At 40.7% G+C, this 25254-nt stretch overlaps 1 protein-coding gene and 1 long non-coding RNA gene across 6 annotated transcripts in view; one reads left to right on the top strand and one right to left on the bottom strand.

The window, feature by feature from the left end:
* The window catches only part of vps13d (vacuolar protein sorting 13 homolog D), a 223510-nt gene extending 201686 nt beyond the window's left edge, over window positions 1-21824 (bottom strand). For all 5 annotated transcript variants that reach the window (XM_083919727.1, XM_083919728.1, XM_083919729.1 and 2 more), the window contains exons 1-10: window positions 21414-21824; window positions 18652-18798; window positions 12280-12357; window positions 7108-7298; window positions 6882-6962; window positions 4993-5109; window positions 4614-4718; window positions 2189-2359; window positions 1395-1495; window positions 1002-1170 (exon numbers count right to left, since the gene is read on the bottom strand). In XM_083919727.1, coding sequence (XP_083775853.1) covers window positions 1002-1170; window positions 1395-1495; window positions 2189-2359; window positions 4614-4718; window positions 4993-5109; window positions 6882-6962; window positions 7108-7298; window positions 12280-12357; window positions 18652-18748 — 1110 coding nt within the window. In that variant the 5' untranslated portion in view covers window positions 18749-18798; window positions 21414-21824. The remainder of the gene's footprint in view (window positions 1-1001; window positions 1171-1394; window positions 1496-2188; window positions 2360-4613; window positions 4719-4992; window positions 5110-6881; window positions 6963-7107; window positions 7299-12279; window positions 12358-18651; window positions 18799-21413) is intronic.
* A 948-nt stretch (window positions 21825-22772) lies between these two features.
* On the top strand, window positions 22773-23452 carry LOC310951227. The gene is made up of 5 exons (XR_014593322.1): window positions 22773-22837; window positions 22945-23006; window positions 23125-23202; window positions 23308-23342; window positions 23420-23452. It is a non-coding gene; the product is annotated as an uncharacterized lncRNA (long non-coding RNA).
* Window positions 23453-25254: the final 1802 nt, after the last annotated feature.

The raw sequence follows: 25254 nt of genomic DNA, 5'->3' as shown, positions 1-25254 counted from the left end.
TCTGGAATTGTGTCCGACAATTTAAGACGGGATAGGAATAGTTGAAGAAATTCACAACATGGAAAGGTTGACATTTTCCCTGAGATACAATACTGAAAAAGGTGACCAATACTGGAAGAAATGGAGGGACTACATTGATGAGAGGTGATCCTATAAATGGATGTATATTCTATGTGGGTATTTTATTTTTCTGCACTGCGACATTGGAAATTTTACTTCGGGCCATGGGTTTTTCTCTCACTGTATAAATATACAATCACTGGCCACTTTATTAGGTACAACTGTCCAACTGCTCATTACCGCAAATTTCATTACAACCGAGGTCTGCAGCAGAGCATCTCTAAATGCACAACACGTCGAACCTTGAAGCGGATGGGGTACAGCAGCAGAAGACCACACCGGGTGCCACTCCTGTCAGCTAAGAACAGGAAACTTAGGCTACAATTCGCACAGGCTCACCAAAAGTGGACAATGGAAGATTGGAAGAACGTTGCCTGGTCTGTTGAGTCTTGATTTCTGCTGCAACATTCGGAGGGTAGGGTCAGAATTTGGCGTCAACAACATGAAGGCATGGAATCATCCTGTCTTGTATCAACAGCTCAGGCTGCTGGTGGTGGTGTAATGGTGTGGGGGATATTTTCTTGGCCCACTTTGGGTCCATTACTACCAAATCATCGTGTCAACGCCACAGCCTACCTGAGTATTGTTGCCTACCATGTCCATCACTTTATGACCACAGTGTACCCATCTTCTGATGCCTACTTCCAGCAGGATAACGCGCCATGTCATAAAGCATGAATCATCTCAGACTGGTTTCTTGAACATGACAATGAGTTCACTGTACTTAAATGGCCTCCACAGTCACCAGATTTCAAGCCAATAGAGCACCTTTGGGATGTGGTGGAACGGGAGATTTGCATCATGGATGTGCAGCCGACAAATCTGCAGCAACTGCTTAATGCTATCATGTCAATATGGACCAAACTTTTACAGCATAGTACCTCTTCCTGTGAACTCAGTGGGACTCCTTTGAGCCTTCTGAAGTAGAGACTGGTGTAGGTCTGGGCATCTCGTGCCCGCTGCAGGGCAAAGTCCCAGCTGCATCGCTGTCGCTGCTCCCTGATTTCACTCAGGTTGGCCTGGATGGCAAACACCCACCACTGCCGGCAGCTGCATTGAAAAACAATTTTACAGATTCAAAGGTGTATTACATAAAAAAACATGTCTAGTGAAATGGCTGTGATAAAGTAGTGTGAAAAATAAAATGATTGGATAGTTCAGTTTCATTCAGTTGGAGAGACAGTCTGAATTATTTTTTAATGTCAAAAGAAGTTAGCAAATATAACAAAGTCAAATGCCTGTTTGTTCCCACTATAAAACAAATGTCAACATACCTCCCAGAAATTCGAACTTTCGGTCTCCACTTTCGGTAAAACATCTCTTTCTCCCGACGGTCCAGCTCTTTCAGGAAAGCCATGATCTGCTGGTATTGGACCTGTAAAAGAATGCATTAAGTCAGTGCTCTGAAAATAGTCGTTGCAAGTGAAATTATTTAGAAAAAATAATGAAAGATATTTCGAGATACCAGTGCAGAGAATTAAGAGAATAAGTCAATAGTAGAATTACTGTTTTATTAAAAACATTCGTAAAATGACTTCTCAAAATAAAATGATTAATAATAAATAACTTTACCTTAATTAATGAAATTTTTTACTTAACTGTTGGAAAACACTAGCCTGGAAATCCAGACAGCACTACAACCGACTGCAACTAATCAGAGCAATGAACAAGGTTATGTATCTACGTTTAGCCACCAGCAAGTCTAACTGGTAAATTCAACTTTTGCCTCATCCGGTTGGCAAAAAAAGCAAATACATATTTCTTGCAAACAAAAGAGTGCTGTCTTTTGTTCTTTTTTTTAAAGAAAAAGCTGAGTCCAAGTCATTTAAATTCGAGGCCAAAGCCGTTTCAAACAACCACTGTTCATCATCCGCAGCCATCTTTGTACTTTACTTTTAAGACTACAACTAAACATCACTGTTATCTTCGGTTATGACCGCCCATAAAGAATCTTTATTTAAAAAATTCTGCCCTGCTATAAAAAATGGTATCGATTATTCCTGGAGATCAGGTACGACTTTGAAATTCTAGTATTGTGACAACCCTAGTGTCAGGTGTTCATACAGACTTGTGACAGGCGTAAGGACATGGGGTCCAGCTGAACTTGGCCTTCAATCCGTGGAGTGTGTCTGGACCTCAGAGGCTCCTTGGAGGTGTTTCTTCTGAGCAGCACGGAGGCACACACTGGTTCAAAGATGTACTGATGTTCACGGCTCTGCATACACTGGGTCATCACATCCTGTACAGTGACAAAACAATCAGACCACTTACTTAGATGGCTTAGCGCAAATGGCACAATACACTTATTTGTAACTTAAAGCAAGTTGAGAGAAACTTCTGAAACGCTGGTGGAATCACATGGATTGTCTAGAGTGAGTGCATCAGCTGCCCAGGTGGAATCCATTAGCTCTAGACTGAGCAGAGATAAGACTCGCAACAAATTTGAAAAAGCATCTATAGGGCTTTATCTATGGAGCCTGTATTAAGATTTATAATTATCCTTTTTATATTTATTTTCTGTTTTTAAGCCATATTTCATTAAAACCGTTGTAGTGACTTCTGGATCGCCACTGATTGTCTTAGCGCTTTATTACTGCCGGACAGTTAACACAATCTTTCAGTTTAAGTTGATGGGGTTCTAATAGGTTAAATTATAAAATTATGATCTAGCAGTGTTCATATACAACATAGTTGTGGTAAGAACATGTGAGACTTCTTATTTTTATGAAAATAATTCATTATTATGTAATAACACTTAATATATTCTTGCGGACGCAAGTAGAAATCAGTAATATTATAGCTGTGAATGTAGCAGTGCAGTTAGGGTGTACAGTTTTGTTTATTTGTTGAAGAATAAGTGCTCCAACTCCTCAGGAGTATAGCACACAGTAGCAGAGACAGCAGGGTTTCTGCCAGTGTGTTGCAAGGCTAGTGGCCCACTGGGTCTATGTGGATTCCGCCCTCTATTCCGCCTTCTACAAAGCAAGGGAAAACCCTGCTGGTCCACATTGTTTTCACGTAGCCAGTGGTTCAAAAATGCTTAGGCACTGCACCAAAGCTGTATAAGGGCAGGGAAAACCCTGCATTCAAGAGGATGTCTAATATGCAGGTTCAATGGGTGTTACAGTACCAGTGTGCCACCAAGCAGCTTGTGTTATGTGATTCATAAGATTATTCATGACTGAAAATCGGGTATGGTTAAGCATTATATTACAAAATATACTAGGGCTTGGACTTTAACGTGTTAATACGATTGATCAATTAATTACAGAAAAAATAACGAGACAAAAAAATAAAATGAATCGCAAGTTATTTCATTTCCATTGCTAGAGTTCCCGCCCGGCCTGTAACACTGACGCACAGGACGCAACATGAGAGAAATGAAACCGGTTATGATGAGAAGCAGAAGATGAGTTTTGCTGGGTTCAGTGGGCGGATATTTGAGTTCTAAGAAACAACCAAGTGAAAACATGGAGCACGGTTGTGTGCAATTGTGCAAGAAAGAAAAAGGGAAGTTTGGGGTCCACTTCTAGAGTTGCTGCCCAAGCGACCCAATCCCGGATAAGCGGTTGAAGATGAGTGAGTACGAGTGAGTGAGAATTCACCTCCCACCGGAGCTCTTCAGCCTGCGCTCCACCCCAATGCCGAACATGTTGCAGCAAACGTTAGCACAGACAACGCTGGAGGTTGTTGCCATTAGTTGATGGATCATTTTTGTTTGCGTTTATGAAAACACGGGAGAAAAAGCACTTTGTGTTTAACAGTTTATTTCATGCCAAGGCCATTATTCTAAATATTTTTGGTATGCAGCAGAGCATCTCTGAACGCACAACACGTCGAACCTTGAGGCGGATGGGGTACAGCAGCAGAAGACAACACCAGGTGCCACTCCTGTCAGCTAAGAACAGGAAACTTAGGCTACAATTCGCACAGGTTTCCACTTTTCTTGAATATAACATACATTTCTTGAATATAACATACTAAGCACTGCTTTATTTTTTATAAACCAATACAAATGTGTTTCAGACGTACAAGTTTACAAGTTAGTGCTCACTTGTAAAAATAAACACATTTTGTAGTTTAAACTCATTTTTTGTGTCTATTCATATAATTAAGTCATACACTGATATCCATGTGTGATTCATATCGATTAATTAATTACAAAGCCTCTAATTAATTAGATACATTTTTTTAATATAAATATACCTAAACTGTCATTGAAGTCATGTGGGTAAATTCATTGCCTTCAGACAGGTGGTTGCCTATACATTTAACATATCTGGAAGAACAACTCATTTCTAACCATAATTACAGACACAAATCACTATCATTCAATGCCGTATCCCCCAAGTAACAGGAATGTCTCCATGGTGGTGTTCGTACAGCTCAGTGTAGTCAGCTCAAAAGTGAAATGGCAAACTGAGGGGGAAGTTCACCACTAAGCTCTAATACTCAGCAGGCGAAGAACTTCTAGCGGTCACTGAGTGTCTGACCTGGATTTGATGTGCGGGCAGATTTCCCAGCATTTCACACTCCGTATCCCAGTAGACACTGAAATCTTCTATCTCTAGCTGTTTTTGTCGAAGGAGCTTCCTGACCTGCAAGTATAAAGAAAATAATCAAAAAGACCTATGACAGCCCTGAATCAATTACAATCTAAAGTTAATCAGGACATACAGAGCAAGTTATCACTTGCTGAATGCAATGCACTTACTTAATTGTGACCTACTGTATTTTGGTTAAAAAAATAATTGGAGCTGCTCTCATGAACATTGCTAATCTTTAAATTCTTCTTATCCACTAAAGAGTTAATGACAAGAAATTAAGTATGATTTCACGTTATTGGTATAAACTCACTGAGTGAATACTTACTGTGTCTTTAAAGGGGTTCTGAGCAGAAACGTTGTTGATGCAAACCCCAAAGGACAAGGGTTTCTCTGGGTTGGAGGAGTCATCCTCAAATCTGAGATGCACATCTTGGACCTTAAGCTAGACATAAACCAGAAAATCAAAGTCAGTCTGGAACTCCAACTTCCACATTACTTTGGCTGACTGCAGTGTCAGGAAAGCAGTATGGAAATCAACTGTCCTGACATGTGGAAGAATTCACTTCAGGTATTCTTTTGTCTGTCAATATCTTGCGTATGTTATGTAAAATTGTAGTGCATCATATAGACTTACCAGATGATTAGGTACACAGAGCTTCAAGGCTAGGTTCACAATTTTTCAAGTTTGTCTTAAAACAAAAGGCAGGTGCCAATATGAACATAATTACAGTGAAACAATTTTGGTTCACTGAAATAATTGGGGAGCAGCAGATAGAGGAAGAATGACATAACTTTTTCACGGTAGTGCTGTCACAATATTGTGACAGTGACTTGAAAAATTGCAAACCTACCAGTCTGTGGCACCCATACTATTACTGGTTTACCTATTGTTCAACTTTATAATTTGTCATGCCCCTTACAGCATACACCCATCATTATCATGTAAACTCTACACTAGAGACACCACAGATGTACACACAACATGCTCTTCTACTAATTTGTTTTCTACTTTACTTATATATACTTACTTTTTATATTCCTTTACTTAGTAAAATACATGTATCCCTTTTGGATTTCTTTACAAGTCAAGTTATGATAAGTCTAAAGCCCAGTTCAGACCAAAGATTCGCAACACAACGAAACCGTTTTAAAACGTTGCAGGTGAAAGTTGCAGCGTTGTGAACTGACCCGCTTGTCTGCACTCAAACCGGCTGATGTTGTCTCCTGCGATTCAGCTTGTCAAATAGCCAGTAGCTGGTTTGAGAACATAACTCACGTCACTTCTAAAGTCCAAAGTCAAATGACTTAAACTGTCAGCTGGTTGTAAAGGCCGTTTTGGACGGAGGCTTAACGAGCGTGAGTGAGAGAGAGAGAGCGCCGTAATATAGAACAAAGCAGTGAATCAGGGAAATAAAACATTTTCGTCATTTTATCACAACTAGAAATGCAGCTGAAGCAAGTACCTCACTATTTCTGCCCTCATTTATATTTTATAATGCTACAAATTATACCCAGCTACCAAAAAAAGCCAGAAAAGTCAGAGGTTAGAACGGAAGTACAGAGAGTTGTTGCTTTGGAGATGATACACCGTTTTGCCTCGTCTCAGTGGTGTGAAATGGCAGGCTTCAGAAGAGCTGCAAGTTGAAAGTAGTTGCAAGTTTTAACTTTACTCTCGTCGTTAATCTTTGGTCTGAGCTGGGCTTAATACAACAGCGATAAATCCTTCTTTGATGAAGGTTATAATGTTCAGTCTTTGTTGTGTTTTAGAGAGGGGTTGATGCCCTGGAAATGCAGACACACCACCAGCAAATTTAAATTTGCTCTGCCGCTGTCTCTGGGTATACATCGTTGGAACTCATTAACCATGTCAGAAAATATCATCTCACCAATCAAATCATACTATCTGTTATGGGCGGGCGTAACCGATGACGACCATCTATTGCTCTATTGCTAATTGTCAGACCCTATGTCTGGATAGATTTGGGTCTGGATTTCCAGGCTAAGGGGTTGATTGAATTTATGGTCATTTTGGAGGGTGCAATTTGTGGTGTTATTGAACAGTATTGTGTTAGAGGTCTCTAGTCTTTTATTGATTAAAAAAGGGGATGCAGTTGACTTAGTATATAAATTGCAAGATGGATATCATATAAACTGATGCATAGAATACATGCATTGTTTTTTAAACAGTCCCAGCTCTAATGTTGGACGGCTTACCTCAATGTTTTCCACAATCCTGGTGACCACTGAGGCAGTGACAGAATACCAGTAAGATTCTCCTCTCTGCTCACACTCACTCTGAAGGAGCCAAACACAGTCCCTCATATATACACTGGAGACACCACAGATGTACACGTGTGTGTGTGTGTGTGTGTGTATAGCCTTATCATTAGTGGGAAACACGAAAGGCTCATTTTATAATTTATAGTGTTGATCTACCTACTTTGAATTTGTCTTCGAGACCCTTGAGGAGGCGTGTTTTGCGTTCTTTCTCCTCTACTCTCTCCTTCTCTCCATCATATTCCTGCAAATGGGCAGGGCCGATGATCAGGTTGAGCTGGGACATGGAGATGACCCATGGGTCACTGTGAGGCCGGTAGAAAGGGATCTGTAGAGTAATCTTTCCAATGAAGCCTGTTGAAAGACAGCAAATGTATTTCCGTAACACAGCCTGAATATGGGTATTGGTACGTACATGTTTTGGACCAGAAATGTGTGTGCCCCCCCACTTTAGGCACTGATCTCTTAAAAAATTACTTTTATTTATTTATAATATATTTTATCATAGTAGCTAATTTTGAGCTGATAAATAATAATGTTCCATTCTTTATCATTAAAACATTACGTAGCCCACATCACTGTAGCCGCTGTAACAGTTACCGCGCATTTTTTTAAAGTGAAGCTGGATGAGTTTTCACCGTCTTACTATTTCATTTTCTAGCTCATCACGGATATTTGTAAGTGGTTGAAAAGCTCACTAACAGCCTCCTCTGCCACATTGGATAAAACACCGACGCCTCCTGATGTTGACGTTGGAGGAGACCCTGGACGACAATTTGAGCATGAGCCCGTTGCTTCTAGGGGAAAAAAAGTCTAGGCGGAAATGGGTGTGGCCTATATCCCGAGATTCACTTAGTTCAGAGAACATGTGGATGTAAGAATTTTAGATTTGCGATGTTCGATGTGGAAGTTGGAGGCAAAAACGCGTTCAACTTGATTATAGCACCACCTGCTTGTGAACATGTCATTTTTCTGTATCTGCTGTACATGCAGGGGCCTTAACCCAAGTTTCACCTCTATGGCATGTATGGTGTAGGCTGCATTATGAGTTTAACAGAGAGAAAAAAAATCTTTGCGAATACAATAGGGCCACGCTACTGCTTGCCGATCCACACTTTTCAACACTCGTTCCTCCAATGGTCTCTAAACTGCACAAGTTATGTGGCATGATGACCTACTGTTGTCAAACGATTACCAAATTAGTACAAAAGATTGCGTCAATGATGTAAACCAAACAGATAGCCTCTTCATTGTAGCACAGTCACGTGCATTATTGAGCAGTCACAGTGAATAACAGGATAAGGTCACAGTTTACTTGGGACATAGGCCTGATAAGCACACATTCTGTTTAGAGAATAATAGAACTATAATTGGGCATGATGATGTCTGAACACAAAGTAGACCCTACTGATGGTAAATGTATAAGTGTGTATTGGAAAGACCCGATGGGGCGTGTAAACGTTGTCAGCACACGAACCTCAGTATAAGAGGGGAAGTTCTGTCAAGAGACACTTGACCTTGATTCAATAAATTAACTAGTAAACTTGATGGCTGTGAGACTTCTCTGCTGACTCCTTCTTGTAGACCTTTCTATTTTTATAATATATTGTTCTACTATACACTTCGCTGAGCCATTGTAGACAAAGCTTTTTTAATAAGGTTGTTTTCTGCATTAGTATTAATAAATTTACTGTTCCTTAGGGCGGTACGTTTTACATACCATACAGTGTTATTCTTGCTACGCGGAAGGTAAAAAATGCAAGAATTTGTTTCATAGAAATAGATGTACTTTTAATCTAAAAAACCGCCCTGCATGAAATTTTAAATACTGACTCCAATAGATGGAAATTCGTTGTAGCGATGGAGAACTTGAATCCCTGAGCTGGGAGGAGGCCTCAGGGAAGACCCAGGACTAGGTGAAGAGATTATAGGTGCATTTCCATTAGTGTCGATTACCCGCAATGAGACGGATCTATCTCGCCGTAATGCCCCTAATTCGCATGTGAGTCACTTGAGTGACCGTTTGAGTGGCCATTTGATGGCCATGTCACAGAGCAGGGCAGTTTTTCTACCCTGAGAGAAGACATAACTGGACATAACTCTCAGCGGGATGTGACATGTGGTAGTACAGATGCCACAACAACACGGAAAAGTAGAGTAGACACTTATCCAGTGGTGTTGTAGAACACACACACAAACACACTCTTTAAAAGGTGGAGTGTTTTGTGTGCCTTTTTTGTAATGGAAACACAGCGAGTGAACGGCATTGAGAGGGCCTGGCCTAAAACTTTCCGAGCGGCCACATTATACCCCAACGGAAATACACCTCATATCTCCACACTGGCCTGGGAACACCTTGGGATCCATCAGTCAGAGCTGTTTAATGTGGCCTAGGAAAGGGAAGTCTGGGGTCCCCTGCTGAAACTGCTTGTCCATCTCCAAACATCAGCACTTTTAATGACACTGGTTCCTTTTCAAAAAATATTAAGGCCTTGATTTTTCTCCCTCAAATTTACAAACTTTCAAGGATTTCAAGGACGCTTGTGGTATAGGTGATGACTGACAACCCAGCTATAGGCATTATGTGAGTGCAGTGTTGCAGTGATGTGGTTATCATCAGAGCTCAAGTCCCAGCCAGGGGGAAGTGAGGGTGGCATTGGCAGAATCAAGAACAGAGTCCAAATGCAGATATTATCCATTACATCGAGCGCCACAACATTAGGATCTTGAAATGTTACAGATTAGGGGTGGAACAGTTCACAAAATCCACTGTTCGGTTCATATCATGGTTTTCGGGTCACGGTTTTTCGGTTCGGTGTGGTTGTTTTTTTCTATTTCTTTTAGATTCTAAAAATACCATGTATCAGATCTGTAGCCTAATAATTAAAAAAAAATTAATCAGATATTCTTAAGGACATGTCATGCAAAAACTGAAATGAGGCAGCTTGCTTAGGGATTACTGTAACAATCTTAAATGAAAGTGAAGTGAGATTTTGAAACAGTAGGAGAGACATTGCTGCATTTTACGCGTTTATATATTTAGTTGGCAAAAAGGGAAACAATTGTTTGCCTTCTGGGTAAGAATATAATCACTTTTGAATTATCAAATCTTAGGAAAAATTAAGAAAAAAGGTTTTCTTTCACTTAAATACGTACAAACAGCAATCACTGAATTGACTGAATAAAGGCTACATCAGGGTTATTCAATTAATTTGGAATTGAGGCCGGTTGACGAAAATTATCCAAAATGACGGGCCGGAAAAATATAACCTTCACATTAATGGATATTGTAAAACAATGCAGCACATAGGAGTGCATACTGTATATTGTCTTTATTTTATCAATGTAAATTGTCATGCATCACATTAATGGATATCTTAAAACAATACAGTTACATAGGAGTACATACTGTATATTGTCTTTATTTTATCAATGTAAATATTAGTCATGACCTCTAGTGTAACAAGCTTGTCAAAAAACAATCATTGTTAAATGAAAATACCTGTGAATCAGAGGTTTACACTCAATTATTGGACTAAAGTACAAGTTTGAGGCTCTTTTACTTTACTTGAGTATTTTATTTACATGCTACTTTATACTTCTGCTCCACTATCAATCATTGGAAATATTCTACTTTTTACTCCACTACATTTATCCTTATCTTTCAGTTACTAGTTACTTTACCAGGCTGACAAGTACATATGAAACATTAGTTTATTCATCAAAAACTGGACTGACAAAAATAAACGTAACATAAATGCAGAGTAGCATGATTTTTCGGAAAATGTCTCCTCTTTACACACCGATATGGCTGCAGAGTAAATACAAGCTTCACAGTGACACTTCTCAGTCCATTCTCTAGTGAATTGACGGTTTTCTGTGACAACTTTTCTTTTTTTAGAGTAGAAAGAGATATTGATGTGGTGATTTAACCACGGATTTGACCAGACAGAGAACAACAACAGAGCAGAGCTTAGCGTGCTGTTGCCAAGAGGATTCAGAAACCCACGAAGGAGCGTAGCGGGAGCGTGCGTAGCGGGAGCGTGCGTAGCGGGAGCGTGCGTAGCGGGAGCGTGCGTAGAGGGAGCGTGCGTAGCGGGAGCGTGCGTAGCGTTGTGGCCACCCCTATTACAGATCAATGCTGGTTGACAAATGAAGTTTCCCTCCACTGGCATCCAGGGGTCCTTATTTTTCCATGGTACTGAGGTTTCTCTTCTGCAGATCAAACTCTGACTTATTAGGGAGACCTATCATATTCTTTTGCAGTTTCATACATGTATTATATCTACATGCTTTAATGTTCAAAAAACACTTTATTGTTAACACTTTATTTACTGAGATGCTGTGTTGCAGCACCTGTTTCTCTAAGACCCCATCCCGACGGACTGGTCAGCATTTCCTGGTCTACGCTCCACTATTCAGTCTCTGTACTACTACAGTTGACTGACTGCAACTGATTGTATAATGGGATTTTCTACCATCAGAAATCACAAATAACACTTCTTAAACCAAACACAACACAACCGGACACGTTGCAGCAGGAGCGTGATACTAAATTAGGAAGCAATGAACAACACAAGCAACCAATATTACAGCTTTGTCTTCTGTTAGTATGTAGCTACATGTAGTAAACAGCAACACATTTTACAGGAGCTGTGCGTAGCTGTACTTTGTGGCTGTGCCTGGAGCAGATGACCTTATAAAATCTGTGAAGGCTTGATATCAGACTGCCGAGAAAGTAGAAAAACCTGTCTGTGAATCCTGAGCAGATCTGGGGTTAGATTGGTTACCCATACAAACGTTTACCTCATTATTTGAAACTTTGGTCATGTTTAGCATGAACATCAGACATTACAGTATAACATGATATGACAGTACAAAGGAAATGCATAATAGCTCCACTTAAAGACATTTCCACCCGACAATATAATTTAAAAAGTAGACATTTTGTTCAGATTAGTTAATCAAAATTAAACAGGTTGCACAACTCTTCTCCAACATGTTTTATTCACCAAATATTTGGGCTGTCTCTATTTTCAGGCACAATGTAAAACAGTAAATGCACTTAAAAAAAGCTGCTAGGTTGATGGTGGTGGAGTTAAACTAGATCAGCATAATCAAATAATACCAGAGGAGTTGGTGGCTGACTGAAAAAGTGGGGCAAAGTGACCTTTGTGTGTAGTCCATGTATGAGCCATATTGACTATTGACATCAAGGCCACTATTATAACTAGTTATAATGTTATTTCACATTAGAAACGTTTTAGATCATCTCTAAACACCATCAGCTGTTAGTTGTGTTTAAACTTTGTGAGGTCATCAATGTGTGTCTCACCTGCTTTTACTTCAAATGGTAGGTCAAACTCTCGGAGTGCATCTTTCCTCAGGGGGAGGTTCTCCAGCTCCACTGCACCTGAGCAACGCCAGGAAACACAAAAACACTGTCTTTGCCAAGCTTGGCCTCCATCACTTTTCTTACAGGTGTCGATTTCAATTAAGCCGGCTAAAATTGGTTAGAACTGCTCATTACACTGTGACCAAGTCAGTTGAGGGTAGACTTTCGCCAGGGAGGTTTATTGGGTCTTATCATTTAATAAGTGATAGGCTATCTGGTTTCAAATATAGAGTTAATTAAAGCTGCAAGCGGACCCTCGCATCTGGTGCATGTCGGGGAGGTGTATGGATGCCGGCACTCGCAGCAGTGTTCTTTAGATATTGAGAATTTCATGTAAATCAAGTAAATTTTGTCAAGTCTGATTCCTGTTGCCTGTAGGTAACGCTGTGAATGTTAGTCGATATTGGCCATTAGTTGTCCTCAGGCCTCGACTCTTTGGTGTTTTGTTTTATTACTTTTTTTGAAAGTTCTGTTGGACTTTTGCACTGCAGCAATCACATATAGTCGCCAGAAACTAATCGACCTGGGCCTAAGGCACACTGTGTCTGTAACTGGCGACTATCAGCAAAAACACAACTTCCCGGAGGACATCGTGAGACCACCGGGATCTCCGTGGATGGTCATCCCGCCCAGGAAGCGCAGGAGGCGGCGGAGAGAGAGGAAGCAGAAGCGAGGATGCCGGTCGGGCCCAGATGCTAGGCTACGTAAACAACCGCACAGGCCAGCATTACCAAGCCTCTTCATCTCCAACGCCAGATCCATCACCCATAAAATGGAAGAACTGGAGCTACAGATGGCAACAACCAGTTTTGTGCGAAACTGCAGCGTTATTGTCATCACGGAGACGTAGCGGACCGCGCACTACACCGGCAGGACAGAAACGGAGACTCGGTCAAGAGCAGAGGAGGGGGGCTTTGCGTTTACGTACATAACGAGTGGTGCTGTGACAGCAGAATCATTGACACACACTGTTCTCCTGATCTAGAGGTTCTGGCAGTCTCGTGCAGACCTTTTTATCTACCGAGGGAGTTCACTGTAGCCATTGTGATAGCTGTTTACATCCCACCGGATGCTCACGTTAGCACGGCCCTCAGCCTCCTGCTTCCTACCATAAACAAACAGCAGCTCGCCCACCCGGATGGGGTCTTTACCGTTGCCGGTGACTTCAATCAAGCGTGTTTAAGGACTGTGCTCCCAAAATACGTACAATACGTGAATTTTGCCACCAGGGGGAAAATACTTTGGACCATGTTTACTCTAACATCAAACATGCCGGCAGAGCGACACCCCTCCCCCACCTTGCTGGATCTGACCATCTCAGCATGTCCCTCACCCCCACCTACACCACCCTGCTGAGGAATACAAAGCCACTAACTAAGACAATAAAAACGTGGCCTGAGGGAGCCCTCTCTCAGCTGCAGGACTGTTTCTCAAGGACAGTATGGGATTTATTCTATAGCCATAACCTCAAGGAGCACACTGACACTGTGCTCTCCTACATCAAAAACTGTGTCGACAACGTCACCGTCGATAAAAGGGTCAGGGTCTTTCCGAACCAGAAGCCCTGGATGAACAGTGAAGTCCAGTCCCTCCTAAAAAAACGCAACACCGCCTTCAAGTCCGGCCCTGACGGAGTACCTGGCAAGGTGCTAAGAGCGTTCGCTGACCAACTGACTGGAGTCTTTACAAGGATTTTTAACCAGTCCCTGGCACAGGCCACCATACCACCCTGCCTCAAAGCCTCCACAATCATCCCCGTCCCCAAGAAGACAGCAGTGGACAGCCCCAATGACAACAGACCCACATCTCAGCACATCAGGGCCTGTCTGCCTCCCACTCTGGATCCCCATCATTTTGTCTACAGGGCAAACAGATCCACCGAGGACGCCATCACCACAGCACTCCACCTGGAGCACAGGGGGAGCTACGTGAGGATGCTCTTCCTGGACTTCAGCTCAGCATTCAACCACGTCATACCAGAGATCCTGGTGCAGAAACTCTCTCACCTGGGCCTCTCCACCCCCATCTGCCACTGGATTAAAGACTTCCTGACAAATGGACCACAGTCTGTCAGACTTGGCCCTCACATCTCCACCGCGATCACCCTCAGCACAGGCTCTCCACAGGGATGCGTATTGAGTCCCCTTCTATTCACCCCATACACACACACGACTGCTCCCCAACCCATCTCTCAAACACCTTCATCAAGTTTGCCGACGACACCACAGTGGTCGGGCTCATCTCAGGGGGAGACGAGTCCGACTACAGGGACGAGGTAAACAGACTGACGACGTGGTGTTCAGTAAACAACCTCCAACTGAACACCACAAAAACAAAAGAATTGGTACTGGACTTCAGAAAGGGCAGAGCGGACCCAGCCCCCCTTTACATCCACGGGGACTGTGTGGAAAGGGTCCACTCCATCAGGTTCCTGGGTGTGCAGATGGCCGATGACCTCGCCTGGACTGCAACACCACGGCGGTGGTTAAGAAAGCCCAGCAGCGTCTCCACTTCCTGAGGGTGCTCAGCCGCAGACAGGAAGGCGCTGCAGAGGGTCATCAACACAGCCCAGAAAATCACCATGTGCCCTCTGCCCAGCCTGGAGGACATTGCCAGCTCTCGCTACTTCAGCAGAGCTGAAAACATTATCAAGGACTCCTTTCACCCGAGCAACCACCTGTTTGACCTGTTACCCTCAGGCCGACGCTACAGGTCACAAAAATCACGGACAAACAGACTACGAGATAGCTTCTTTTCCAGAGCTATCACTGCAGTCAATAACAAAAAATAAAACAACGAAACAAACTACCCCAATGTTACAAATATTGATCACATTGATCAGATTTCAAATTTAGAATCTAAATAACCTGAAACAAAGCCACTTTAAACCAAAAAAAGCCACTTTTAAACTCTTGTGCAATAATAACATGCTCCACCCTAAATATACATATTTTATTTTAGTATAGTTCTGTTCTCCACCCATCTGTTTATACTGTTCCCAATCTGTTTATACCGTTCACATTATTATATTGTTTATACTATATTGTGTGTTTATTGCTTATATTAAACTTTGCTTATTGTTTTATTATATATTATTTTCTAAAAATGTACTAAGGGGGAGTAGCACTCCAAGTTCGTTGTATGCAAATGCAATGACAATAAAGGCTATTCTATTCTATTCAGCACTGGGAAATCGGGTGCAGTTTTGGCAATTTATGCTAAAGTTAGAGCGACCTACAGTTTATGGCTGGTGTCACAAAATGGCTGCCATGCCAATGCCCAACATACACAAAACATGCATAATTTTCCCTACATCAAGTGTAGAATCTGCAATGTTAGTTTCATGTAAATCGGTTTATATTTGTCATTTTTCATGTTGCCAGTAGGGGGCGCTATGCATATGACTAAATATTGAGATGTAGATGTGTTCAGGCCTAGACTGTTATGAATCATGAGAAATTTGGGGCGTTTTCAACAATGTATGTTGAAGTCAGAACCACTTCCTTTGATGAAAAGCCAAAAGCTACATGATCTAGCATCATGAAGTTCTTCAGTATGTGCTGACAGATTTGAGGTTAACATCAAAATATATAAATTGTAACTTCCTGATGACGTGTTCAGGACGGGTCTCTTATTAAACATGTGTAGTTTGGAAAAGATCTGAACACCTTATAGTTGAAAGGTTGGTTTATTGTTTGAAAAATGTAGTTCTCTAGCAGTATGCAGTGTCTAACTACACTTTGTTCAGGGAGACAAGGGAAGTCTCATATGAATACATTCAGAGAACAGAGCACATACTCTAGTGTAAAGTTACCGGATGTGGCGAACTGTGATGATAACATATATATTTTTGCTCTTTGCAGGTAAGAAGGGAGAGTTAGAATTGTGTAATTGATGGGTGAATGTGTCATGTGTTAGTTTATAATCCCGTTTGGACTTTATGTGGAATGCTTTATGAACGTTACTTATTTAGCTAACGTAACATGCTAAAATTACTAACGAGTAGTTAGCACTGGTTGCCTAGTTACCCTGAGTGAGCGGGAGGCTGGAGGGTAAAACTATGAGCCAGTCTAAAGAGCCCGGACTGCTCATGTGTAGTTCATAAATAAACAAACAAATAAGTTAAATTGTCGTAGATAAAAAAATTAATTAATAAATAAATAATTTAAATTGATATATAATTGATTTGGGTTATGTGACAATGTTGGATAGACATGATTGACTGACTGTGTATTGGAGAAACAAGTTGTTATTGAATGTACATGTTGAAACTGGTCTGGAATAGCATTATTGTTTGATGTGGTGCAGATGTGTGTGTGTGTGTGTGTGTGTGTGTGTGTGTGTGGGTTACACAACAGCCAATCAGAAAATAGCACTATTTTATCTGGGTAAGATTTAAAGCAATAAACAATGAAGAAAAACATCATTAGTCTGGTATTGTTCACGTGATCTTGGAGCTCTGAGCATCACTTTGAGTAGAGTAAGTCATCTCCTGTTTATTAATGTGACATTACAACAAATTCACAACTTAACTGCTATTAGAGAATGTTGCCCAGTTGGTGACTTAAACCATGGACATAGAAAAAATAATGAATGAATGAATGTAAACACCCCCATTCCTGACCGTTCCTAACTAACACTAACGTCACCTACAGGAGCCCAGATGGACAATAATAGCTTAGCGAATGAGCTCGCGATTCACAACTTCACCCGGGGCGTGAAAAAGCCTCAGCATCTGAATTGAAAAAAACGTTTACTAGGAAACACACTTACAAAAAATAATGTCCATAATAGGTTTAAATATTAAGGCCTGCCTCATATTCGCTTTGAATATTATTATTACTGTTTTTTAATATTCAAATTAAATTCGAACATCGAAGTTCGGAGTCAAATCCCTAATACCAATATCGAAAGCACACTGCCATGAGTGCCGGCAACCAGCCACATCCCCGACATGCACCGAGTGCGAGGGCCCGTTCATCGCTGCTTGCAGCTTTCATTCCAATTACAATAGGGTCCTCGCCAACTTAGTAGATGCTCGGGCCCTAATAATGATAATAATAATAATAATAATAATAATAATAATAATAATAATAATAATTCCAATTTCAAAAGGGTCCTCGCCGACTCCGTAGGTGCTCAGGCCCTATTTAAACACAAGTATATGGGGACATCAGATTACAGTATACAATGTAAAAACTTTAATAACACTGACCTTGAGCTAATTATTTACAATTATCTAACTATTAATGCTATGAATGCACAATTTATTGTCAAAAACAACTACGTGTTTGAATAAAAAAGCAAGCAGGAAAACACTTGAGCACATGAACTACACTCTTTATTGAGCATGATGGGTCTTTTTCGGCAAATATGCTCATCAAATAAGCCATCGAGACAGTTTTTTCCTTGTAACAACCAGAAGCGGAGATACCCCAGTTAGTGATTAAAAAAGACATTTTAATGCCTTCACCGTGCTGCTCCGAGCTTATCAGTGTTAGTCGCATTCGGCTGTTAACAAGTGGCTGTTAGCGACTCTCCAGGATGTCTCTGTTAATAGTTGTTACACGAAAAAAATTGTCTCGATTTCATTTGATTAGCGTATTTGCCGAAAAAGACCCTGGGATGATTTTACACCTGAATTTCACTATAAGTGCATGTCTGGGAATCCATGGTGATGAAGCTCAAACCCAAGATTATTAGTCTACACACTATAGTAGTGCACTAAAGTAGACTGAACATAAATTACTCAATACACCTTGTCCGAGGTCTATGCTCTTATGGGCTTATTTTTTAGTTTTCTATTTTGTCAAGTTAGATTTTAAAATGACAATTATCATTGCATTAATTTCCTGATGTTTGTGTCAAGAGATATTTAGGCAGTTGTCATACTGAAGTCATATTGTGAAAGCATTATAACACTGTTCCTATAATATCAAACTTTTCTGTTAATAGGTACAACAAGCTAAAATGAATTGAGTCTAATACAATAATACTACCTTCATTGAGGTTATAATGTTTAGTTTGTGGAGATAAGAGGTATTTGTGTTATTTATATATACTTATAGTTACAAATTGGGTAGAAAAACATAATAGAAACACCTGTCAGTAAACCAAAATACAATACAGCAGAAATCATGTTCATTTTGATTGATTACTTAACTGAGTAATGAGTCTATCTTATTGTTATACAGAGGAGGAGAAGGAGAAGGAGGAGGAGGAGGAGGAGAGAGGAGGGAAAACAACTTGAAACATCTGGAACAGTGCAGCACTCATCTTATTGACCAGAAAGATAGATGCATGTGTAATTACCTTTCAGAAGGGCAATAGAGAGCTGATCTGTGTTAAGGTTGCTGACATACTTTCCCAGGTATGTGTTTAGCACCCAGGCGACAAGGCCCTCCAACATCCTGATGACTCTGGGATGATGAGAAGTACTCCAAGGTATGGGAGGAAAATCTGATAATGAAAAACACAATCCTGTCGGTTGTAGAACTCACAGGGGAGGTCTTCAATGTCTAATAAACGTTAAGTAAGTTTTATAATGGTAGTAAATGCTAAACTGTTCAAAACTCTGTCTTCATTAGGGAAGTACAACTTCAGTGTGACTTTGAATAACTGTTAGTCCGTCGATACATTTCATCATATAATGATATAATGAAGACATACAGTGCCTATAGAAAGTCATGATACCCTTTTGAAATGGTCACTTTGTTTTACAGCCTGAAATTATAATACATAAAAATAAAAAAAATTCCAGCATGATTTACACATTTTGCATTCACAATCAATCACATTCCAGTGATTTGTTTTAGTTATTGTACATTAACAAAAATAGAAAAACTAGAGTAGCTGTGTTGGAAAAGTGATGAGTCCCTTTAGAATAACCATTATAAACATTCTCAGGTATAACCAATCCCCTTTCAAATGACACACCAAGGGGGCGGCTGTGGGTCAGTGACAGAGTGGGTCGCCTCGATTTGAGAGATCGGCGGTTCGATCCACAGCTCCCCCGGTTCAGATGTATAAGTTTCCTTGGGCAAGACACTGAACCCCGAATTGCTCCCTGTGCTGCGCATGGGTGTGTAAATGTGGTGTGAATAGTTAGAGTAGATGGTATGAAGATGTCCAACGCCATCTGTGTGAATGTCAGTGTGAGTGGGTGAATGTGACAAGTAGTGTAAAAGCGCCTTGAGTAGTCAGAAGACTAGAAAGGTGCTATATAAGTACAAGTCCATTTACCAAGTTAATTGGCCTCCACCTGACATCAACTGTGGTGGCTTTGATTTTACTTCAGAATAAGATCAGCTGTTCCTTGCGGATTCGACTCCTAGTAGTGCATGGTAACACAAGGAATTCACCATGGTTGGAAAGATGCTTTCAAAAGAGCTCCAGGATAAAGTTGTGGATAGGCACAAGTTAGGAGAAGGATATCAAAGATTTCAAAGGCTTTAACTCTCCCTCTGAGTACCGTTCAGAGTATTGTCCAGAAGTGGAAGGCATATGGATCCACCTGGACCTGGCCTGGATCAGGCCGCCCCTCCAAACTGGATGACTGAGCCAGGAAAAGATTGATCAGAGAAGCTACCAAAAGGCCCAGGGGGACCTTGAAGGAATTACAAGTCTTAATGGCAGAGGTTGGTTGATCTGTGCATGTGACAACAATTTCTATATGTATGGCAGGGTGGAAAGTATGAAGCCTCTTCTGAAAAAATGTCACACTGAGTCTCGTTTACAGTATGCCAAAAAACATATTGAAGATTCTGATGCCATGTGGCAAAAGGTTATATGGTCAGATGAGACCGAAATTGAACTTTTTGGGCTGAACTCTAAGATCTATGTTTGGCAGAAACAAACACAGAACATCACCTAAACACACCATCCCTACAGTGAAGCATGGTGGTGGCAGCAATATGTTGTGGGCTTTTTTCTCTTCAGCAGGGACTGGGCAGTTGGTAAGGATTGAAGGGAAAATGGATGCTGCCAAGTCCACCCAAATTCTTGAGGTAAACCTGCAGCCCTCTGTTAGACACTTGAAAATGGGCAGGTGGTTCACCTTCCAGCATGACAACGACCCAAAACACAACTCCATAAAAACAACACAGTGGCTAAAGGACATGAAGGTGAATGTCCTAGAGTGGCCTAGTCAGAGCCCTGACCTGAATCCTACAGAACATCTGTGGATGGACTTGAAGAGTTGAGTCCATCACTTCTCACCTCAGAATCTGACTGAACTCCAACTGTTCTGCAGGAAGAATGGGGAAATATTCTCCAATCTAGGTGCACAAAGCTGGTAGAGACATATCCAAACAGACTGACGGCTCTAATTAAGCAAAAGGTGCGTCCACAAAGTATTACATCTGGGGAATCATCACTTTTAAAACCCTGCTATTCTAGTTTTCCATTTTTTATATATTTTCAGAAATTTTGGAGAGAAAAAAATCACTGAAATGTTGTAAGGCAAAATGCGTTAATTAAGTTGGATTTTGTTTATGTATTATCATTTCAGGCTGTGAAACAAAAAGTGACTATTTCAAATATCACGACTTTCTATAGACACTGTACAGGAGGCAACAAAAAGTCAAGTTTACAAAAGCGTTTACACTGCTCACTGCCGCTTTTATGTGATATAACCATTGCTAGTATTGTTATTCCTAATACGACTAGAATCATGATACCAAAGAGGACTCCAGTCTAGTTACGTGCCAAATGTCCTTACGTTGAACGGGGACAAGCTATTATAGTCTGTATAACGTTTTTAAACGAAATTTAATGTTCAGTGATAACTCTATAATCCTACTTGTATGAGCTAGAAAGCTAATTTAGTTAGCAACAGTTTGGCGGCAGACACCAGACTGAAGCTTTCCGCCGTCATGACATTACAGAATTACACTAATCGCAGCCGATGGCTTACCGAAGACAGCCTTCACTTATCCGACATTGCCAGAGTGATAACCTTAACGTACTCACCTAAAGTTAGTATCAACGCAACATCGTAACCTGACCTTCGTACAGCTACCTTAAAGCCATCGTTAATGTCACTGAATATACAAACCGTAGTGGTGCTGACTCACCGCCAAAGACGACAGTTGGAGATCTTCATGAAACAAGCTTTGTAGGCGCTCTTGTCAAATCACAAAATAAAGGACTACGTGGACAGTTAGCGTTACACTAACTGCACGCCGGTAGTGTTTCCACATCAACGAAAAGTGAGAATAACAACGGATTCAATCAAAAGCTGTCACTATTCGCACACACCACAAAAGTCGTGGCTGTGATCCTCCTTAGCCAGCCACTATGCTAAAACTAGCCTGCGAGTGTTCGCAGCCAAAAACTGACAGGTTGCGGTAAATCGGACTCATAGACAACACCGACGTTTGTGCGTTTTAACTGAAAGCACACGTAATCCTCCCAGAATGAAGGGTCGTCGTTGTATTTCAAGACTTGATAGTTGTATGTCGCTGCATCGTAAATATAGACACTTCCTTGAGTTGAACGTCCAACATATACTTCCTGTCATGTGACCATAGACTGTATGGCATGTGACTAAAACAAACTCCTCTTCTTCGGCTGCGTTTCATTAGTTGTTCAATATGCCCTCCTTCACTTCCCCTCAGCCCTACGTAACAGCACACGTCACACGGAAGCCACTTGGAGAGAAGAAGGAAATTGGGCAGGGGGAGGAGCGTCGGATGAAATGAAACCCACAGGTCCCTCGTTCGCATCCAGCTGCAGACCCGGAGTACAAGCCCCTCACTTGACACAGGTCCCTCACGTGACAAAGCCCCTTGCTTGCCGGAAGTGAATCAGTAAGTGGGCGGGAATTTTAGCGAACTCGCTGTCACGGCTGAACATGATGAAGATAATGGAGACGTTTAAAAACATCGTAAGCTTTGCTATGTTGATAATGTTGCTAACTACGAGCTAACTAGCAATATTTGATGCGCGGGAATTTGAGGATACTGCTGTCACTCTGTGGCAAATACATTTCTGATAAAGTTTTTTTGCAACCTGTGAGATGTGTAAGGGATTTTCCTGCGCTGAGATTGTTGTGTCGGCCGCTAAAGGCTTATTAAACTGGCAGTGCTAATGAAAACCATGAGCACCACAATGATGAAAAGACAAGCCAGCCTCGGCATATTTCTCTTTAACCTGTATATGGATGCAGCATTTGACTTCACTGTTGTAAGCAGACATTATCAAACAGAAATAATATCTCTTTGGAATCATGGTTACCGTACAACATAGAAAAATACAAACATGCACTTTGTATTTGTGGCAATGTTCTTCCTTTAGGATGACATGGCAGCTCTGTGGAGATGGTGGTGTGCAGTGCTAGTGGAAAACCTGCACCTGGAGGGGTCTGTGTCTGTTTTTGTCTGTGTCATATTTTGACTATTTGTTTGTTCTACAGACATGGCAGAAGGTTTGCCCATTTTTCCAAGGAGGCGGAAAGCATGCTGAATGTCATCAGTCTTTAGACTAAAACGAAAGAGAGGTGAATTAAGTGTCCGATATTATAAAAGTCTATGTATGTTAATCATCATAACTGATTGATTTCTAACAGTTTGACATGGTTAAAAAAATAAATACTTTCCTCAAAAGGACACAGTTGTTTTTAATGTCCAGGAGGGGGTGACAAGCCAAGCGGAGGACAAAAATGGAAGGTTTGAGACATTATTTATTTAAGAAACTAATGTGTTTTTTACAATTTTAAATAGTGGTAGTAATGTAAATTTCCATGACATTACTATAAGTTCATTATATTATAAATGTGGCCAACAGGAGCTAACACAGGATGATCATGTCATCAGGGAGCACAGTGACTTAAAGAGGCCATGCACAATCAACCTGGCTGAGTTGGTTAGTATGTGATTTAGTTATTAGTATCAAGCATGCTATCTTGTCTCCCCGATTTATATCAAGCATTTACTAAACATAACTACATTTTAAAATGTTTACTTTTAGGACAATGGATCTAAGGGAGCATGAAAAGACTAGAGGTCAGTAAAAAGCCATCTAAGTATGTGGAATTAATTGCGCTTAGTATAATTTTAATATTTGCTCTGTGAAACTACAGGAAATGGTACAGATTGACTTCATAACAGGGAAGACTAAACTAAGACAACATCTTGAGGTATCTATATGGCACTAAATTCATTAGCAGTTATGGCGTTCATTGGATGCCCGTCTTAAAGCATTTATCAGAAGATGATCAATGCCATGTCATTTTAAAATTATGTTTATTTGAAGGCCATCACCACCGGCTATCTGCATTCGCTGTGGGAAGGAAAAAATCAAACTGCCACCATCTGCTTTGATGACACGCAGCTTGATGAAGTTCTCTTTTCTTTTTGGAATCCTTAAAGACACACCAGGAGCGAGACAACCCATAGATTCTGTTGCCTTTGTCTTTAACGTGCTTTTGCCTGAGGTAAAATGTCAGTGTTCATCATTCAGATCCAGATTGGTAGAAACTGGTATATTGCCTTACCATACATGACTATTGGTGTTAAAGATTTGAACGGTGTAGATGTAAACCCAGTGCAGGACACCCCTGTGGCCTCCAGAAAGGAAGACGCCTACATTCACTACAGTGTGGACGTGGAGATCCAGAGACCTGTGGAGAAGTTACCAGAAGGAGCAGCTATCTTCTTTGAATTCAAGCACTACAAACCTAAAGAGGTTCACCGGCACTAAATGTTTTGCCTTGGGCCCCATTGTCATGGAACTGTACAAGAAGCCCACAGACTTCAAGAGGAAGAAACTGCAGCTTCTAACAAAGAAACACACCTATCTCCATCTTCACAGCCACTGCCTTAAAAAAACAACACGCAAACTGCATCATGTTTTGATCCATCCTGCCGCAAAAAGTCCCAGAATTCTGTCCAGAATGGTTTCAGTGTGCCATAAAGACTTTTTTGATGTTAAATATTACCATTTAAATCGATTAAATGAAAAAAGCTATATAGGCTCCAGGCCCCCCCCCCCGTACCCCGACAGGGACAGGCGGTTGAAGATGAATGAATGATTACAAACCGGTTAACTTTGCCTCATTAAGATTGAAGTAAAAAGTGACAAAATAACTTTTGTATTGTTGCCTAGATGATTATTGATTATTGAATTCTAAAATTGGATCATGAAATCAATATTAAAAGGCTATTAAACTAAACTTTGTTAATCCATACTCGTGTCTGCTGCTCGAACTCCGCACCATCTCACAATTTGTCTGCCTTAACATTTACAGTTTCCATTTTGTGATTTCTTTAAAATTAACTGACCTTTCACATAAAATATAATCATTTATTAATATAAATTCATATATGTTTCAATTTTATTAATATTTATTGGCAGTCACAGGACTGTTGTGCTCGTGGACTGACTAAGTATCGTCCTTTCCTACAGCCCACTATTATTTTGAAATTTCATGTCACCCTGTGATAAAGGGCTTTAAAATATTTGTTTATTAAAGTTGCATTTAATTTTCGTTTCCATTAAAACTTTGCAGATGTTTATCTTCACTAAAACATCCACATTGTAATATTTGATTTTAAATTTTATCTTTGTAATGTCACAATATTCAGGACTAAATTAACTGTAAGATACACTAACTGTGTATAAGGACTGAGATCTGATTGAGGGGAACTGTATGTTCTTTTTCAAATAAACGATCAAGTCAATAAAGTTAAAAAAACGTTTTCCTTTAACTTGCTATGTTTTGTGCTTTTTCAAAAAAGTTTAAATAACCTATTAAAAAAAACTATTGCGTGACTTTGCATAAAGTAAAAAAAAAACTACATTTCCACTTCCGTCAAGCAAGGGGCTTTGTCAAGTGAGAGGCTTGTACTCCGGGTCTGCAGCTGGATGCTACTATCATGGATCCACCACCAGGTGTTGGTTTAGCGCTGTACTGCT

This window comes from Echiichthys vipera (genome assembly GCF_963691815.1).
Source record: "Echiichthys vipera genome assembly, chromosome: 9".
Taxonomy (NCBI): domain Eukaryota; kingdom Metazoa; phylum Chordata; class Actinopteri; order Perciformes; family Trachinidae; genus Echiichthys; species Echiichthys vipera.
This window is presented reverse-complemented; position numbering and strand designations above follow the sequence as displayed.